The following is an 18,436-nucleotide window of genomic DNA, read 5'->3' on the forward strand; positions in this document are numbered from 1 at the left end:
TTGGCACCACTGTGAGCAGTATTAAGTATCACTCATACTATTTTTGTATCAAGTGATGTAAAGGCAAACAACAGGGTTGGATCCCAAGAGACACTTACACAACCAAGAAGGCACTTCCATTTACACAAGTGGAAAGCCCTCCCATTTCCATCACTTCCATCAGCACTGCCTCATATCACATACAATGTCATTCTGGAGGGCATCCAGACCCCCAGGAGAAATTTTTACTGGGGTTCAAGGAACTGCAGGAAGTAGGAGGCAGAATAAAAGCTCCATTGTACAAGCAAAACTCCATTTGTGCTTCTCTGGATCCAAACTAATATCACTCTGATGAAGTCAGTTCGCACACTTGTCACAGTCTGTAACAAACATGCGTGTGTGCATCAGATCTAAAGGACTTCAATGTGCAGTGGTTTTTGATGCTACTGCACTGCAAACATTTCAGTGCAAAAAAACCAGAGTTTCACTTACCTGTAACTGTTGTTCATCTGGTGGATCTTCTATGCAGGTTGGAGAACTGGAGGGAAGAGTGCTCCCTCCTCCTTGGGTCATGTGACCGTGGGCGGGGAGATTGCATGCCCCAAGGGGAGGGGGAGCACTCTCTTTTAGATTTTGCTAGAAGCTGACAAATCTTATCCGTGGCTGCCCTGCGCCTGCGTAGTCCCAATGTGGGACAGCATAGAAGCCACGCAGATGAACCTTGTTTGCTTAAAAGTGTGATGTCATCAGAGTCAAGCATTCACACTGGATTTCTTCCAATGAATGCTACACAGATTGCAGTATATGTTACCTGCAAAGCCTGATAAAGGAAAACACGGCCACACCCATTCCTGCCAATAGTATCAATACATTGTGACAAAAATAACGCCCAATAATTCAAAACTGTGCCTTGCATTCTACTTAAAAGCAGTTCTATATCATGCGTGTGAACACTGAATGTACCATATAGCCACCAACACCAATTTTCCAGCTTAAGTAGGAGATAAAAATAGAGCTATTTTTCTTCTCTCGCCTATGAAACATTTTAAAGAAAAGATACCGCTGACAGAAGGTTTGTGTTTTTTTATTCCTTCTGCTCCAAAAGTCCAGACACAACTGTGCCAATTATCCTCATTCTACAAATACCCAATGTTTTCTCTTTAAATTAATGATTCATTTGTATGAGTAACACAAGTACAACAATGCCTCCTTTACAGCACTATCCCAAAGGTTTTTATCTTTCTAAATCCATTGAAATCAATTGGCTTCGAAGAATATAACTCTGTTTAGGATTGCACTGTTGAAAAAATAATACAGATAGGAAATAATTCCTATACAAAACCAACATATAGATTTACATGCTCTAAATATCTTGTGTAATACAAAGGATCCATACAAAGCCCTCTGTTGGGATGGAGGCCAGGTGAGAGGCCACACCTGGACACCAATGTAACTCAGTACTGTGGATTCTGATTTGCAGGATCTTTACAGAAATTTCTATGACATTTTAAGATCCTTTTAACTGGAGATAGTTGAGAATGAATCAGGGACCTTAGGCACATAAAGTATATGTATTGTAATAGATGGAAGCAAAATTTCATATATTCCACTTACACTGCAGCAAAAATCCAAAGTAGGGGGTGGTATCCAGACAGCTTTTTAATTGAATTCCACCCAATTCCCTCTTTATTACAGCCTTTGCCTCCACATGAGCTTTTGTCCATGTAGGTCCCATAGAGTTGCCAACCTGCAGGTACTAGCTGGAGATCTCCTATTACAACTGATCTCCAGCTGATAGAGATCAGTTCCCCTGGAGAATATGGCCGCTTTGGCAATTGGACTCTATGGCATTGAAGTCCCTCCCCTCCCCAAACCTCGCCCTCCTCAGGCTCCGCCCCAAAAACCTCCCACCGATGGCGAAGAGGGAGCTGGCAACCCTAAGGTTCCATGATCCTCAGCACAGCCTTTTTGGTAGATAAAGGTGACCCCCATCCTTCCTTTTTCAGGAGTGGAAAAAACTGGTTGGATCCAGCTCAGGATTCTAAGCACAATTTGGTACAAGCTTGGGGCAAAAAAAGGATCAGTTTTAATACAATGTGCAGCTTTTTATCTTCCTCTCCAAATTTGGATTTGGAATGGAAAGATGCATCGTATAGTTTCCTGATTGCTTCACCTAGCCTTTTTTATCAGGTAAAGCAAATGTGGATGGCTACTGAGCAGAGAAGGTCTGGTGGGGAGGGAACAGTAACTGTGAACAGATTGAATATACAGTAACCTAAACGTAGTTAGGATGAAGTGGACCGGTGTAAGATAAGATTCCTTACGAACCTTTCCAACCACTACGGTCATCTTCGAAGGCCCTGCTTCAGGTGCCCCCACCCTCTGAGATTAGGCTGAGGCAACCCAGAAGAGGGCCTTCTCATATGGTCACAAAGCTCTGGAACTCTCTTCCCAGAAAATTTGTCTGTCCCCGCGTGCTGCCGTCTTCCACCAGCGGGTGAAGACTTTTTTTTGTTTTGTTTTGGATTCCCTCAAACATCCTTCCCATGTTTTATTATTTTGTATTTTGCATTTTAACTTTGCATTTTAACTCTGTTTTGTACATATTTTAATGATATTTTAATGATATGTGTTTGGAAGGGGAGTTGATTTTAATGGTTTTAAAATGTAATTTTTTCATGTATTTTTTAAAAAATTGTTAGCCTCCTTGGTGGCCCTTGTAAGGGCAGAAAGGCAGGATACATGTTTTGTAAATAAATAACTAATCACATGTTAGTTCCACTGGTGACTATAAGACTGAAGAAAATAATAATCACGTACTTCAGTTTAATAGACTGATGGACTGAGTGAATGAATTATTTGGTACAAAGACCAGCACAAGAATAAATACCTTACTAGAAATGTTACATGAAAAACTGTGGTTACAGATGTCAACCTTAGAATATGCCATTGTGCTATTTTAATATATTCCTTTTACCCAACCTCGGGTACCCAGCTTCTATTTTTAGGCTGGGTCTTATTCCCCTCTTTTTTCTTCCACTACATGAAAAACTAGCTACATAAATTATATTAAGACAAGCAAATATAATCAATTAAATTAATACAGAACTATGACAGATTCTACCAGCTGCACAAAATTTGGCCACTTTATCCATAATCCAAAGGTCATGGACCAAGAGGAAAAAGGAAATAAACGATTCCTCTGACCTACCTGGACATTTTTCAACAGTAGAAGTAATGAAATCATTTCTATCACTGAAATAAAAAGGGAAATGCAATAAAATGTGTCCAGCAGTTTCAACTTCCCCACCTGTACAAGGGCATATATATTCCTGCTATGGTACACAATGATCTCTCCCTTCCAAGAGTGCAGAGGGTAGGACATTAAATCAGACCAAACTAAAAGCTCTCCTAAATTTGGGGTAGGTTTATGGATTGTTATGGGATTGTCCTCTTCCTTTGAAACATCCCATATGGCTTTAGTTAGAAAGGAGTTTCATCGGTGTGACATGCTCTGGGGGTGGTGGTGAGAGTGGCTTAGGTGTGGTTACCCCCTTCCTCTTCCTAGATTTCCTTTACCAATCATATCCTTTGACCTACAGGTATCTGGTACCTTGACATGTTACCGTAGGCACAGCTATGGCTGGGATACAAAAAAACATTTTAGGCATGCTGAAGAGCTTACTCTAACCCAATGCATTTTTAAAAGATTGGCTTATTTGAATACCACATCCCAATAATATATGCTCTCAACCCTCTAATCCATACAGTTCCAAAAGTCATTTCCTGTACTGCTGTTGAAGGAACACTAGTCCTAAATTCACTGGGGCATGCAGAACTAATTATAACATTATTTGAATTTTGGCCTGTCCCCAGAATGGTATGATCTTATTTATGCGACATTCTTCTGCCTGCAAGCACAGGAGGTTAGACGACATTCTGTAGGTCTGGGATATTTTGGTTTTATTGTGACTTGTTTATTACAGATTGTGACACACTTTTCTCATTCACAAAGAGTGCCTACCACTCTCTCTCCCACAGGTTCAGGGTGACAGGTAGGTCAGGCCATTACACATCTACTCAGCCTTCTTCATTAATTGTCCCTCACTCAGACACTGCACAGAGTTATTGGGGTTGGGGACACTGTTCCATTCACATGCTGCCACCATTTATTCATATCCTAAAATATATAGAGACTGAGATCTTTAGTTAGAAAGGAGTTTCATCGGTGTGACATGTGGTATGTATGCAGCCCACAGGGTTAAACAAACAAGAAGTTAACTTTTATTTATGGTTTGAACATAACACTGTGGAAAGACAGGTAGAGGTTACAAAGTTTCTTTTCCATTTAACTTTTGAATTGTTTTCCTGTTCCTGCATTTGGGATCTTCACAATTTGACTTTTTTCAGTCAGCTTTAAACAGCTCTTCTCCGCAGCTTCACTCAGCCAGCTTCTCTCACTCTCAACTCCCTAACTGCTGCCTTCAACTCCCTTCATTGCTGTTTTCTACTGTCCCTCTCACTACCATTCCATCAGCTCCCACTGGCCGCACTTAGGGAGAGATGGAACCTAATCTGTCTTCACCCAGATGTTATTATGCTTGTGGCTTTTATGTATTGTGTTTTCCACCTTGAGTACACACCCACATGCAAACTCAAGAGGGAAAGTATATGTAGAAAGGTGGGAGAAACAGCTATTGTACTGTCTTATGGTCACCAGCTATTGCACTGTCTTACAGTTCTATTAATAGCATGTGCATTACATAGTCTCCTGTGTTTATAGCCTGTGCCAAATTGATATTTCTTTTAATATTTGCAGAAAAATCCCATTTCTATCTACTGTTACGCAATCAAGACCAAACAGGTTGAACAACAAAACAGGAGGGGTTTGAGCTTCTGTCTGCAAGTTAAAATGACAATGAATTGCATCACTGATAGATTTGCAACTCATTCGGACACGGATACTGTAACTCATATCGATTTTCTTACTTTGAAACAAGATGAAATTATGCAGAAAAAATACATTGTGCTTTAACACTATGGTACATACTGCACAGGTCATTTTTAAAGTGACCGTCTGATTCTTTGGTAGAATAGATAGGGGACACGCCATATTAGATCTTGAATCAATCCTTTTCTGTGTTAGATTTTGTATTAATCCATACTTTGATTACACTCTGCGCTACTGGAATGTTATGGGAAAGAATGCTGACAGGCAAGGAAGCTGGTGTAAAGGACAAGATGCATAGATAGAAGGCCTGTAGCGACAACAGAGATCTAAGGCATATTGTTTATGGAACATCACAAGGATGATAGTGGGTATCCAGAGGCTATGCTAGAAGATGACAATCTGACATCTATGCATATGAGTAAAACAACCAATGTATTGCCAGTCCACATTCCAGCACTGATTATACTAACTCAGGTGTCACTAGTACGTTTTTATTAAATGTCACGTACTGCTGTATGTCACGTGCAAGTCATAATGTTGTCTTACCACACACCAGCATAAAGGTATATAAGGGACATTATGCTCGTGTCAAATGCGCACTGTCTTAGCAACCCATTGAGTTGCTGGCAGTGGCCTATTATGCATAATAAATCTTTTTTTTCTTAACCGGTTTGTGTGTCTGGCTATTTGACTTGGGACAAAAGCACCAAGGCCCGAACCTTAACATAACCTACGGGTGGCGCTAACAGAATCCCATAATTAAACTATTTAAATTTAGTTTCACACTGAATGCTGTGATTGCATTCCTCTTTATTAAACTGATCCATCAATGGTATGAGGCAAATAGCTACTCATTGGTTTGTAAGACATAGAATGTTATTTTAATGCTATATTTTCATTTTTCTCAGAAGAAAATATATAAGGACATGTATCTTTAAAAACATGGGAGAAAAAAATGAACCTTAAGTAACTCCACAGGCTAAATCCTTTAAGGAGGACCGATAATCTCCGAGCATCACCTTCTGAAGACTGTTGTCCAAGAAGGAATGAAACCACCACAAAGCAGTATTTTCCAGGGAGAAAGACCAGAAGAGTACTATGATCATACACAAAAGCTGTTGAGACCCCCAGGAAAATTAGCAGGTTCACATTCACTGCACAAACGTCTGGCAAAGATTGCCAAATAGGACAACCAAAGCAGCCCCCAAACTAGATCTGATAACGAGTTTCATTCAAAGATCAAATAAAATTGACCTTCCACACTCTCAAGTAACTTGCCCAAAAAATCCAATCCAAAAATCAGACTACAATTTCTGTAGTTCAGATGGTTTCTTTATATAGAGATTGAGCACCATTTCCTTCAAAGCAGCAGGAACTTCTTCCAGCAACAGTGTTTACCATTATACTGATCAGGCTAGTATCTCATGGGTGATCCTAACCATTCAAGAAGGGTAAGTTTCAAGACAGCGAGTTGTGCCACAGGCCAAGTACCTTAACAGCATTCACTGTTAAATGAACTGAAATTAACCGATGCAACTGCAGCCAGCACTTTCAAAGGGAAGGAGGGATTGAAAATAAAGCAGATGTCCAGGAGCACCTTGAAAGCTAACAACATTTATTCCATCATCAGCTTTTGTGAGTCAAAACTCATTTCTTCAAATGCTATGAAAAGGAAATCATTTTTGAGATATCAGAAAAATCACAGGGAAGGAGGGGGGGAGAGAAAAAGGAGATTCAGACAGAATTCCCAATGAAGCATCCAAGCCCAAATAGGTATGAATGATTTTATTTGCAATGTTGTTGATGGTTCTACCAGGTAAGTTTGAGTCTCTTAAAAACCTGGAACAGTGCAAATGCAATGCTGGCGAAGTGGTAAGATTTCTGTTGCACCAATATACCATATAAAAGCCCTGATTTGGGCCTAAGCCATGTTCAATTATGAATTTCTGCAACCTGCACTGAATCCAGCGGCAGATCACCTCTCAAATACCTCATCAAAGTACCAAAGACCTGCCTTAATTCTCCAAAGGTGAAGAGGGTGTCTAGGAGTAATAGTGTCAATCATACCAATTCTCTATTCTAGAAATAAACCCAGTACTGACAAGAAAGCTCATCAAGTCAGCTGACAACTTGCCAAGATCATCCTGAAAAAGCCTTTGAGAGCAGGTCACTTGAATAAGTTTCTCACCCCAACAGAAGCTGGAGAAACCTGTTATTACAAAGCTCACAACAGACTTGGTGTTGGCATTCCCCCGCCCATAGATTTCCTTTCTCCATACCAGAGCAAAATATTAAGTGAAGTCTATGACCTGCGGCATGTGTAGGTCAGCAAATGCATCCTGATTTCTCTCACAGTGTCCATTAACACCAATCAGCGAGGACTAAGTGTGAATTTTGAATTCCCACAGAACATGAAACTGCCTCTATAAGCCCTGTTAGAAAGTCTTAGACAATGCAGTGAGCAGTAAACTAAGAGAATACCCAGTCTGTCTCTAGAGCCAATTACAGGCACATATATTCAATATAAACAGGTTGCCCATAAGAAAATCCTTATAGATCATGGTAACTCCACCTTTCTTGTTGAGACAGAAGGTGGATTACATTTTAATTGCCTGTGAAAAATTGAAGCAGTTTGCTTTTTCCTCCCCTTCATACTGTGTTGCTTATTGGATGTATTATACTGTCTTTATTGTATTATTCTTTATGTGTCCATTGCTTTATAATTCTGTAATCCACCTTCTGTCTCAACAAGAAAAGTGGAGCTACCATGATCCAGCTGGGTGACCTTGGGCTAGTCACAGCAATCTTAGAGCTCTCTCAACCCCACCTACCTCACAGGGTGCCTGTTTTCGGCAGGGGAAGGTGATTGTAAACTGGTTTGATTCTTCCTTAAGTGGTAGGGAAAGCCAGCATATAAAACCAACTCTTCTTCTCCTCCTCCTCCTCCTCTGCTAAATCTGGACCAAGGACTCATTTATTAAACAATTCAGGAAACTTTTATTTATTTGTTATATATTTATCCTACCTTTAATCCAAGGTCAATGTGGAATATATGGTTCTCCCCTCTTCCAATTTTATCCTCACATCAATGTTGTGAGAGAAGTTAGGCTGGTCCAAGGACCCACCCATGGAATTTCACTGAAATTCACATCTCCCCATGCCTAGACCAGCAACCTAAACACTATGCTGGCTCTCCACTGTACTCATTATCCTCAACAAGACTTCATGTTATAATAATCACTACTACAGTTGCTGAATCTAGTTTGGTAGAATTTACATATTTATCTTATACTCAATGTCGAAAATACAGAGACAGTCAACAAGTAAGAGTGTGTGTCTGGAAGCAACTAATCAAAATCTGAACTGAGCGTACCCTGTTAGTTAACCTCAGAAGGGTAACCAATGAAAACGAAAGCTCCTCTGACTTTCAGCTCCAAGCCGGCTAAACCAATTCTGGTTCTTGTTTGGCAATGTTAGAATATTTGCAGCTGCCTGCAGCTTTCACTTTCTATTTCCCTATGCTACCTTTAAGATTCTGTTTCTCTGGGACAGCAAGAAACGGGGGGGGGGTTAAATTTCCTTATATGGTACATTTCTGACAGGGCCTTATCCAACCACAACAGTTAATCCATGTTTGTGCTGCAAAGTATTTAGCTCTGACTGGTGTCTCTATGCACAATGTTTCCCACAATCACAGCACTGATTAGGGAAATTAGCTTTGGATGATTCTCCAGTTTAAGATGGGAGCCTTCCACGTCACTTGTAAAGCAGTGTTTGTGTTTCCCAAAAATGGAATATGCAGAGGAAGGATAACCCAGCATTTTATCTCCCTTACCTGTTTTTGGAAAGATTTAATTTTCTACAGCAAGTTCACTGACACGTTGACAAATACTGGCAAATAAGTAGTGTGGGCTGGACAAAAACACACTGAATTGAATGAACCTAGCACAATTCATTTGTGTGTGGGGAGGGTGGGGAAAGACGGAGGGATATCTCTATGGCTCCATTTGGCAGAGTTTACTGACCTATGAAATAAGGACTCTCCCTTCTGTCTACAGTTTCGAAGGAATGAACCCTTATGTGAAGGCTACAGCCACTGAGAATTTCTTTCCAATTGTTGAGGAGTGGGAGATTACATGTGAGAATGTGAGCTGCATCTAGGGTTGCCAACTCCAGGTTTGGAAATTCCTGGAGGTTTGGGGCAGTCTGGGAAGGGAGCTCAGCAGGGACGTGATGCCATAGAGTCCACCCTCTGAAGCTGCCATTTTCTCCAGGGTGATCAGTTGCAATTAGGGCTCTCGATTCGGTTCTATCCGAACTGAAAAACAGCCGAATTTCCCCCAATTTGGCGGTTTCTAGTTCAGAGAGAACCGAAATAAAAAAGGCGGGAAAACGACGATTCGTACAAATTCGGCAACCCCGAATCAGCATTCTCCCGCGGCCAATAGGTGGCCAAGCTGGGTCTTCTGGCCAATCAGTCGCGGATGAGTGCGTGAGCCTGGCCGCTGTTCGGCCCAGGGAGAAAAAGAGAGAGTGTCTGTGTGTTTGAGAGAGAGATCCCAGTGTGTGTGTGGGGGGGTGCGTGTGCGTGGTCCTGGGTTGCTGTGCGGCTCGAGGGGGGGAGAGAGAGGCCATTTATGCATGGGAGGTTTTGCTTTGGATTTGCCGCTCTCTAGATGCACATTTTCCCCATCCAAATTCTCAAAACTCAACAATAAGCTCCCATGCAGAGTTTTGAGAATCTGGATGGGGAAAATGTGCATCTAGAGAGCGGCAAATCCAAGGCAAAACCTCCTGTGCATAAATGGCCAGAGAGTGTGTGTGTGTGAGTCTGTATTCCTTCCATTGCTGCTGTTCCTGTGCTGCTCCTGTGCTGATTGTGATAGATCCTGAGCTGAGCTGACCTGCTGCTGCTTGCTGGAATCAGATTGGATTACTCATCCTGACCCCTGCTTCTGCTGGAAGAGAAGACATCCACAGTTTGACCCATTTTGGGGGTTTTCTCTATAACCTTTTCCCTGTGTGTGTGTGGGGGGGGGGAGATTCTGTGGGGGGGAAGCAAAAGAGGGGCTATTCTGCTGGGGGGGTTGATTTCCTTTGTGCTAGTGGTTTTTTTTGCTGTTTTCACTGGTTGCCACCTTTGCCTGGAGGTCAGTGTGGGTCGGTGAGTCTCTCTCTCTGGCTGCCCCGTTGTTCTTCTGGCTGCCCCGTTGTTCTCCTTCGTTTGGAATTTGCGTCTTCTTGTCATGGGGGGGGGTTCTGCTTGGGGGGGGTTGATTGCCTCTGTGTGCCGTGTCTGTGGAATCTGAGCTTTTTCCTTCTTTTGCACGATGGGGGGGGAGGGAACGGTGTGTAGCGGGCGTGCATGTGTGTATGCGCCAGTGGTGTCGTGTGCCGTACAATGCAGCATCCTGCTTATTCCCCCCCTCCCCAGCACCCCGCGGGTGTCCCTGCTCAGGATTTCTCCTTTCCCCTGACAGTGACAGCTCAGCCACATTGTCTCCTCCCTCAACCCCCCCCCCCCGGGTTTTTGTTGTTTTTGGGTGTCCCTGGGGCTGAGGAAGCGGTGACAGGAGGAAGCAAAATGTAGAGGAAAGGGCGGGCAGTCCTGATCCTCCGGCCTGCTTACTCGGATGTAAGAGCCGCAGTGGGGCTTTGCTCCCAAGGTAAAGCGGTGCGAATTGTAAACAACGCCGCCTTTTATCAGTCCACAACAATGGGAGGTTTGGCTTGGATTTACTCTCTCTAGATGCAGATTTTCCCCATCCAAATTCTCAAATCTCAACAATAAGCTCCCCTGCAGAGTTTTGAGAATTTGGCTGGGGAAAATGTGCATCTAGAGAGCAGCAAATCCAAAGCAAAACCTCCCATACATAAATAGCCAACGAGAATCAATGGGAGGTTTTGCCTTGGATTTGCCGGTCTCTAGATGCACATTAAGGATTGCAGGCTCCCGTTCATTCCAATGGGCGGATGGGGGGGACCCCTTCCAGACCCCATAACTCGGGTCCCCTGACCCAATCTTCACCAAACTTGGGGGTTCTGAAAGCTACCCTGAAAGTTTGGGACCTCTACCTCCAAAAATGCCTTCCCCAGAGCTGCGGAAAGGCGCAAATGTGTTTTTAATGGCTTTAAATGGCCAAATTTATTCGCAAACACCAAATTTCAAGCCAAATTCCCTGAATCCGAATAGGGGGAGTTCAGAATTTGGCTCTTCCTGAATAAAAATGGGCTGAATTCAGCCGAATCTGAATCGAACCGAATTTTTTTTTTCAACAGCCCTAGTTGCAATTCCAGAAAAACTCCAGGCTCTACCTGGGGTTGGCAGCCCAAGTTGTACCCAGCGTAGTTTTCTGCTCCTGAGCCCAAGGTGTTGGTTTGGTCCTTTAAAGCCCTACATGGCATGGAACTGGGGTATCTGAAGGAGTGTCTTTTTCCATGTTCCTTCCCAGAAATTAGGATCACATGAGCACATGAAGCTGCGTTATACTGAATCAGACCCTTGGTCCATCAAAGTCAGTATTGTCTACTCAGGCTGGCAGCGGCTCTCCAGGGTCTTTCACATCACCTACCTGCCTAGTCCCTTTAACTGGAGATGCCAGGGATTGAACCTGGGACCTTCTGCATGCCAAGCAGATGCTCTACCACTGAGCCACAGCCCCTCCCCAGGGAGGCCCCTCCCCAGCCTCTCACAGGGAGAGGCTCTACTGACCAGCCCACCAATCAAAGAAGCTCATCCAATGGGCGCACCAGAGAGGATCTTTTTCAGTGGCAGCCCCATGATTATGGAACAACTTCCCCAGTGGCCCCCTCACCTGGAATCCTCAGGAGGTAGTTGAAGACAGTTTCATTTAGGACTGCCTTTGACTAACTTCATTTTTGTTTTTTAATTGGCAGTCCTAATTGAGAATTTAAATTGTGGTCTTTTAGGGATTTTTATGCATAATTGTTGTTTAATTAACATTGTAAGCCACCTTGAGTTCTGCAAGGTGGAAAGGCAGCTAATAAATGTTTTAAATAAATTTCTGCAGACACCGATTTCCCCACTCCTTTAGGTGCACAAAACAGCTCCCAAAAAAACTGATTCTAAGGTATAGGGGACCACCAGGAATAGTTTATTGGAGGAAATCAACAGTCTCCCAGATAAGGGAGATTGGTAAAAATTGCCCCCATTGTGCCTGCAGAAATTTGTATGTAATCCAACCCTGTATGTCCTATTGAAACCAATGTAAAAATTTCCCAAATGTCACAACATGGGACAAATCAGTTCCTTTGGAGAAAATGGCTGCTTTGGAGGGTGGGCTCTAACGTGTTATACCCCGCTGAGGTTCCTCCCCTCCTGAAATCCTGCCTTCTCAAGTCTCCACCCCAAAACTCCAGTAAATTCCCAACCCAGAGCTGGCAACCCTAGCCACAATGCATGGCATAATAATATTTTAAAAATCTGAACACTTTTTTAACCCACAAAATGAAACCAAGTAAACAAAAGTTCTATTCCTATCAGAAAGGGAATGTTAACAATTCTATAAACATTTATTAACTGAAAATACATAACATATAGATCCCAGGCTTTGGTTCACATATGAAATACAATTCATAAATTGAAAAGTCAAGTAGTTGACATGATTGGAGGGTCTTACTGCTATGGAACTTCTAATTCACTCTGCATGATACATAATCCTTCTAACTGGCTAGGAAACATCGGTTGGAGACAGATAAAAGAAGAGCTCAGATAACATTTACTCAGTTCCTGAAGTATATTCTTAAACCTGAACTGAATGATGGCTAGAGTCTTGTTGCTTCCTCCTGCTCCTCCACCTACAATTTCAGAATGCTAATGCAGCATCCCACAGCCAAAGAAGGCAATGGCAGTAGAGGGCAAGAGAATACAATAGCAGCTGAGAGCAAATGGAACAGTGGGAAACAACAACACTCAGGAGCTCCAGCCAACATTAATTTGGTGGTATGTCTGGATGTTCTCATCGGAAGACAGGCTGCAAATATATTCTGAATGCTAATTTTAACTTATATCTACCTCCTGACCTGTCCTGGACATTTTATAGCTTTTAACAAATGAGTACTTCCTAGGGTGACCAGGCCTGGCCTAGCCACCAGCAGGAGACCAGGGGGTGGGGGGTGGGGGCAACTGTCAGCAATGGGTTAACATCACTTCTGGGGAAAACCCAGAACTTATGTCATGTCTCTCTAGAATTGCTGGAAACTCTATGGTAAAACCTTAGAGTTTTCAGCCATTCCTAGACATGTCTGATGTCACTTCCAGGTTTCCCCCAGAGTCAATGACAGTCCACCTGAAAGATTGCCAAAAGCTCTATGGTTTTACCACAAAGTTTCAGGTGATTCCTAGAGAAGTGTGATGGCCATTTTATTTTATTTTTCTCTTGCTGCTGCTTCAAGCAGGAAATGAGAGGTGATCCTCACTTCTGTCAAGGAACTGGCAACACTAATACTTCCCTGCTACAATATGCCGGATGTTTGTTTTCCATCACTGTTCTCATCTACTCCAGATCTGCATAATCACCCAAGTTAAACACTGCACCCCCACCAACTTTACAGAATTAAGTATCCTACATTGGCCTGCCTGCTTAAGGATGTAGAGACTGAAGGGTTGTCAAGCCCCGGATGATTTCCTTCTTCCAACAAGAGGAGCAGCCAGTTAGAAAGACTCTGGGGAACATCCCCATGCCCAAGAACTCCTGGAAAACAATCTCAGCTCTCTCTAGGATCCTCTCCCCTGTTGTTTTCAGGGAGCTTCAGGGCAACATGAATTGTTTTGTCACAGAACAACAGCTGTCTCTATACCACCAAGATTCTGAGGTGGAAAATCAGCCTCCATTGATGTTCTCCAGCTTAGTTTTCCCCCAAAGAGTTCTTAAGGATGAATGAAACTGGGCTGAACGAATACACACAGGTGCACATATTCTAAGTTCAATCCCCCTACCTAGAAATCCTTTGGCATTAAAGGAACATCCTCACTCTATCACCAATCTCAGCCTTAGAAAGAATGGTTATGGTGATACAATCCAAACCTAGTATGAAAAATGGTTGCTGGTCACCATTCAACTTAATCTTAATTTCATGGTTGAGCCAACGTGTTCTTTACAGTTAAACTGGGATCTAATTTCAGAATTCCATCTAGTAGCCAAATCTGTTCTTTGCTGTAGTTCATAAAAAGGACGGGTGGTGTGTTATCAAGAAAGGAAAGGGCCTCTATCATTGAGGTACAGCAATATAAACAAAGCACATTTGGTCAGATGGTGTGAAGAAGTTCCCAAACATCTGGATAATCAGTCATTCTGTTAAATTAAAACATCAAATATATATATCAAACACACAACACAGGCTGTACTAAAAGACCTGATCAATTATTATTATAAAATGCACTATATTTAAGTCACTAATGCAAGCAACACTATCATAGTCGGTAACTACACAATGTTCTTTTCTCCTTGGCATCCATACGTTAGATGCCTTTTGCAGAATTAACGTTAAACCATTATCATGCTGCAAAACATATCTGAATCATTTCCATTCTACAGGTGGGGGGGAAACACAGCCACACAATTCAAGCTAGAGTTTCTAATTGTAAGCCCCGTGTTTACTGGCTTATCCCACTGCAGCTTCTTCCACAGTTGAGGCCCCTCGAAATCAAAACAGTAAGGGTGAAGACTGTCAGAACCGGGAAATATTAGTAGGACAACAAAGGACTGTGGTTTGATTACTGGATTTCTGCCATAATTTAAAAATGAACTGTACTCTCGGATGAAGTGCAGACATGAGCAATGGCCCCTACACTGAATTTAGCAGAGACATCCTTGATATCACTATTCCAGGTGCACTACTTTGCACAGTCTACTGCATGCCAAAAAATAATTTCTGAGGAAATAAAATGGCACGCGTTGCACTAGCTGCATCATATCTGCAAGCTTCGTCAACATAAAACTAAACCGTTTCCATGATGGCTGCAAGCCATTTGCATTGCAGCGCTGAACAAGGGAAGCTCAAAGCATTCTGCTGGTGTAAGGAATGGAGGATGTGGTAGGCAGTGACAAAATTTATACTTCAATTGATTTTCAGAGAAGAGAAGAAGGGAGGAAACGGTTCCAGCCAAGATGGCAGCATGAGGGGAGAAAACACATTTGTATGATTGTGTCATGACTAACTGTTCAGGAACATTACGCAATGGAAAACAGCAGCAAGTGGAGTCAGACCACAAAAAGGCATACCATACAGGCTCAAGGAAACAGAAAATCATATACACAAACTGCTGTGCAAAAAACATTTCTGGGAAGAAACAGCACAAGGTTCTGGTCTTTTCCAATGCAAAGGACAGCCCTTACATCATTGTAAAGACTAGCTAGCTGATATGATTCCCACAGAGGCGTCATCCCGATTCAGAACACAAATTTCATTTTCTCACTCAGACTCTTCGATAAATGTTTATGCTTGAGGACAAAAACATTAACAGGTAATTTTTGGTTTTTTTTTTTTTTTTTTTTACAAAGACTGGACAAACATTTGTTTTGCTCCCCTACTCCCCAAGCAACGCCAGAGCAATGGTCCCTTGATAAAATGAAAATAAATGCTTGCGTTCGTGATCACAGCAGGGCTCCACTAAAGAGAAAAGGGCTCTTAACACATGGCATATTGTGCTTGGGAAAAGAATCTGTCATGTTAGCTGTTGCAATCACACTATTAATCAGACTATTTTGAGTGGCCATTGGCTATTCCAAATGCCCCTCATTTGAAAACGGACAGTCTCATATGTGCCAACCTGTTAATAGAATCCATTAACTGATATACATCACGTTGTTTTTATGAGGATGTTTGCAGGCTTTTCTTAAGGTGAGGCATTTGGAATCTCTTTCATTGATGATCAGGTGGGCACCCTTCCACTGAATTTTCTCTTAACAATAATAATCTTGTGCTATTTCACCACACGTGTGACAGAGGAGACCCTAAACAAACCTAAAATGATTACCTCAATTTGGCATGCCTCTGATTTTTATTACCATACATCAATGAAGATGATCAAGCTGCTCAAGCTTAAAGAATAAGCAATTACATATGCTTATATCTGGGACACTGCAAATACGCTTTCAAAAACATACTGTGTTTTGGACATTTGGGAAGAAAACGTGCCTCCATGTAAGAAATTACTTATAGAAATCAGAATTCTTTTTTTACATGTACATGCATATAAACGTATCTGTAGCCATTTGCACTACTCAGAGTTAGTAAACAATGTAAGGCTGTGTGCAGTCTAAATGGGTCACGTCTAATGAGAGAAGCATGACATCCCTACATGTTAACAAGCGGATTGAACTCAAATCTGAAACCTGGAACATGGAATCAAGTGAGACACCAGCTGTTTGTATGTAAATAATATATAACATTTCCATCAGCTCCCAAAGCCATCTTCAATTACTGAAAACTATTGGAATATCAATGATGTCTGCGCTGGCTCTATAAAATGTCCTCTTTCTTTAATAGGTCTAAATAATCCCAGAATGCACATAGCAACGCAAAAGCCACTGATGCGACAGTACAGGACTGTGGTGGAGAAGATGGGGAAAGGGGGACTTCAAAGAGTGCATAAAATGCCAGATTATCGCCTGTGCAAGACAGTCAGAATGGTGTGTCCTCTGAAAGGTGTCACACTCTTGACATGCCAGGTACATACAATGCTCACTAGAGAATATAGGTAAAATAATATATGGATACTGTTGATCGGCTGGGTTTCCTTCAGAAACACAAGAAGATGCACTGTGCATAACTGGAAAGAAAGGAAACGTCAACCCTGCAATCTTTCACCATTTACAATCATTCCCCCCCTCGTTATACATTATATTACAAGGCACTTCCAACAGACCGCAAGAGAAAGTGGGGGGAGAGAAAGAAATACGGGCAGCTCTACCAGAAATTTACAAAATATACTCAGTGTCTTTGTTTAGACTGGACACCCATTCAGAGGTGTAAATAATGGTCACTTTGTTAGATTTCTAAATGCAACTAGCTACAAATGTGTGTGAGTGGCTCTCGCATAGTTCACACCGGGCTCCCTTGACCCAGCTAGACAAGCGTGAAAACATGAAATAAATGAAGGTTAACAAAGACTGGTCTGGGAAACAGTTCACATCAAATGCTTGCAGCAGTGGTAGTGTTTTACATACGGAGCTGTGCTGTGAATTCCTTATGCCTAAAATATTTGCAAGCAATTTTGCAAATCTTCACAGCATAGCTTGTTGCAAGAAGCAAAATGACATTTAAGGGGGGGAAGTGGACAGAAAACCCACGTTTGCCATCACCGTGAGCATTTCCAGTGGCATGCAGAGACAGAGAGAGTAAAAAAGAGAGGCAAAGACCCACTGACAAAAAACCCCACACAAACAGGCAACTACTGTATCACAATACCTTTTTGTGTCTGTCCCTCTTCCATATTTTCTTCCATGGCTACCTTTCTTCGCTAGAAACTGCTGCACAGGTTTAATCAAAAGCCTCACGCCGATGGTGGGAAAACTGTGAATTTATTTTCCCCGGAAAGCTCCGAGAGCTTTAATGGTTTAATGCAGGTCCTCGGATCTCAGCTAAGGCTCCCCTCACTCTCCTTGCTTGCTTGGAGACAGGCTGTCAAGTGCAATTTCATTCAAATTACTCTTCCGTGAAGATTATCAATTTTTCTTCTCAAAGCTGTCCATTGTGTACCACTGTAAGCAGGTATTCAAAGGGAAAGCCTGTGATTTTTGGGGGGTGGGGGGAGAAATTTGGTAGGGGTCCCAGTAGCAGTATAACTGTGATTCCTACGGCTCGCTTTGCATATAAAACAGGGAGAAGAAATTGATGTTTGCACTGAAATCTGTGCTTTAAACTGGAAACAGGCTGAACTGCGAACAGATGGAGGGGTGTCTTCCTAACATGAAGCAGACCATGAACCCATAATTCCCCCTATTTGCTACCAAAGTGGGAAAGCCCAGATGCCTGTAGTTTTTAGATGCAGCAGTACTGCAATTCTTGTTTCCCCTTTTACACAGAATGCTAATATTTCATTTCATTAACAGTGCCCTGCTGTGCTTTTTTTAATTAGAAGAATTTTGAAGTAGACCAACAAAATTCAAAATCTGAGAAAGGATTCTGCAGTGTTTGTGTGTGTGTGTGTACATATTCACATACATATATATGTCAGACACACACAAAATAATCTCCCCTCCAAATCTGCTTTAAAAAAATCTTGGCCAAACAGTATGCAGATGTGAAAATATTAACACAATGTTGTACATTAAAATTCTCAGCATCATTTTGATGTAAAGATAGCACATATTTTAAATATTATTTTAAATATTAAGATCTTAGCTAAAATATTTCAAAACTTTCATTCTGCATAAAGATGTTTCAATGTCTTGTAGTGTACAAACTGTATGACAAGGTGGCCCCACTTCAATATGATGTAAGAAAAACAGTTGTGTCATGGATTGCTGACAAAAGGCAAAG

The 18,436-nt window shown here is 42.0% G+C and overlaps 1 protein-coding gene across 2 annotated transcripts in view; it reads right to left on the reverse strand.

Moving 5' to 3' along the window:
• Nucleotides 1-17,859, reverse strand: part of GPM6A (glycoprotein M6A) — a 141,687-nt gene extending 123,828 nt beyond the window's left edge. The window contains exon 1 of one of the 2 annotated variants that reach the window (XM_056855974.1): nt 17,363-17,859. In XM_056855974.1, the coding sequence (XP_056711952.1) occupies nt 17,363-17,399 (37 nt within the window). In that variant the 5' untranslated portion in view covers nt 17,400-17,859. The remainder of the gene's footprint in view (nt 1-17,362) is intronic. The other variant, XM_056855975.1, reaches the window with a different exon arrangement.
• Between the last annotated feature and the right edge of the window lie 577 nt (nt 17,860-18,436).

This window comes from Euleptes europaea, chromosome 9 (genome assembly GCF_029931775.1).
Source record: "Euleptes europaea isolate rEulEur1 chromosome 9, rEulEur1.hap1, whole genome shotgun sequence".
NCBI lineage: Eukaryota > Metazoa > Chordata > Lepidosauria > Squamata > Sphaerodactylidae > Euleptes > Euleptes europaea.